We start from the raw sequence: 1,960 nt of genomic DNA on the forward strand, positions 1-1,960 counted from the left end.
CTAGATTGGATTGAAGAAGAGAAAGCTGAAGAATGGGACAGTGGTACTGAAACATATGAAGATGATGTGGACTCGGTATTGTTGGATGATCTATCGGTGGACCATGAAGCTGATGATGAGGACATTCAGTGGCCTGAACTTGTTGATCCTTTTTTGTCTTAGAAGAATCTTATTCCAGAAAGAGGCATTGAGGACGAAGCTGGTGACAAGGTAAAAAAACATCCTATTCACAATCCTAACCAAAAATAGGACACTATGATGCTTGAGTTAGGTATGAGATTCTTTGAACGAGATGAACTGAAACACATGTTAACAAATTATGCTGTGTCTAAGGGTTATGCATTGTGGTATGAAAAAAATGAGGCAACAACATTGTTATTAAGGTGCAGTAAAAATGAAAAAGGGAAGCCATCTTGCCCTTTTAGACTATGGGCTAGTCCCATGAACAAGGAAAATTCATTCCAGATCAAGTCACTAATTGATAAAAATAATTATGCTAGACAACAAAAATTGGGGTGTCTTGTTACGTATAAGTCGATTGGAAAAATGTTAATATCTGACATTTTGGAAAGGCCTCGGTTTAGCTATAGGAAAATGGCAGAAGTGGTTAGGAAAGACTATGGTCTCAAGGTAAGTCTTGGGCAGTGTAGAAATGCCAAGTACTTTGCACTAGATGAGATTTCAGGCAATTTGGTAAGACATTATGAGAAACTGTGGAATTATGGTGCTGAGTTATTGAGGGTTAATCTTGGGTCAACAGTCTTAATCGAGACAAATCATATGCCTGATGCTACACACTACTTCAAAAGGATGCATATTTGCCTGAAGTCTGTCAAGGATGGCTGGATTGAAGGATGTAGAAGGGTTATCGGTGTTGATGGCTGTTTTTTGAAGGGTATTTGCAGAGGTGAGTTGTTAACAGCCGTTGGTAGGGACGCAAACAACCAAATGTACCCTCTAGCATGGGCTGTTGTGCCAGTTGAAAACAAGGAAACTTGGATGTGGTTCATTGATCTTCTACTTGAGGACATTGAGATGGGAGATGGTAGGGGTCTTACAACTATTTCGGACCAATACAAGGTGTGTTTTAGTTTTCTTTTTACTTACTATATTATTTTGTAATTTACAACTGAAATATGTTATCACCTTGTAGGGTTTGATGGAGGCTGTTAAGGAAAGGGAACCATCATGTGAGCATAGGAATTATGCCCGACACATCTTTGCCAACTTTAAGAAGAAGGGGTTCACGGGTGTTGAGTTTAGGAGGTTATCTTGGAGGGCTGCAAAGGCTACAACCGACTCCACTTTCCGCTCATACACGAGGGAAATTCGTACAATGTCCACAGAAGCTTATGGGCACCTGGTAGAAAGAGACCCAAATACATGGTGTAGGGCATTCTTTGAACCTGAGAGTTGTTGTGATGCCGTGGAAAACGGTATATCTTAATCTTTCAATGCAACAATTGTAGAGGCCCGAAAGAAAACAATAATAACAATGCTGGAAGAAATTAGGTTGTACGTGATGGAGAGGATGTACAATCAAAAGCTTAAGGGGCATAAGTGGGACATGGAAATCTGCCCCTCTGTAGAAAGAGGATTGAGAAGATTTAAGAACAACAAAGGTATATTATTTAATTCTAAGTAATTTAATATGATATAACTTACCTTCTTAATATGATTTCATAATAGGTATTGGGATGTTGTTCCAAGTGGTGAGCAAGAATATGAAGTGAAATTAGCCCATGAAGTTTATGCAATTCACCTTGACCGCAAAACTTGTGGTTGTAGAGCCTGGCAACTCAGTCGTATCCCTTGTATGCATGCCATTGTTGCACTATTATACCTGAATGGTAATGTAGAGGACTATGTAACCGTATGGTTTAAAACAAGCATGTTTGGAAGTTGCTATAGGTATCCAGTCAACCCAATTAATGGAGCTAACATGTGGCCTGATGTTCTA

The 1,960-nt window shown here is 39.3% G+C and overlaps 1 protein-coding gene across 1 annotated transcript; it reads left to right on the plus strand.

Annotated features, from left to right (window-relative positions):
- Positions 1-255: 255 nt before the first annotated feature.
- Positions 256-1,447, plus strand: LOC145106149 (uncharacterized). The gene is made up of 2 exons (XM_079043177.1): positions 256-1,080; positions 1,154-1,447. Exons 1-2 carry the CDS (start codon positions 256-258, stop codon positions 1,445-1,447), a joined length of 1,119 nt encoding a protein of 372 aa, XP_078899303.1.
- Positions 1,448-1,960: the final 513 nt, after the last annotated feature.

Source organism: Lactuca virosa, chromosome 4, assembly GCF_052849685.1.
Source record: "Lactuca virosa cultivar CGN04683 chromosome 4, Lactuca_virosa_CGN04683_v6, whole genome shotgun sequence".
Classification (NCBI taxonomy): Eukaryota; Viridiplantae; Streptophyta; class Magnoliopsida; order Asterales; family Asteraceae; genus Lactuca; species Lactuca virosa.

Bases quoted from the DNA above. Each gene is read 5' to 3' on its own strand.
- LOC145106149 (XM_079043177.1), top strand. From the start codon at position 256: ATGATGCTTGAGTTAGGTATGAGATTCTTTGAACGAGATGAACTGAAA. The intron at 1,081-1,153 runs GTGTGTTTTAGT...ATCACCTTGTAG, and splicing joins CTATTTCGGACCAATACAAG to GGTTTGATGGAGGCTGTTAA.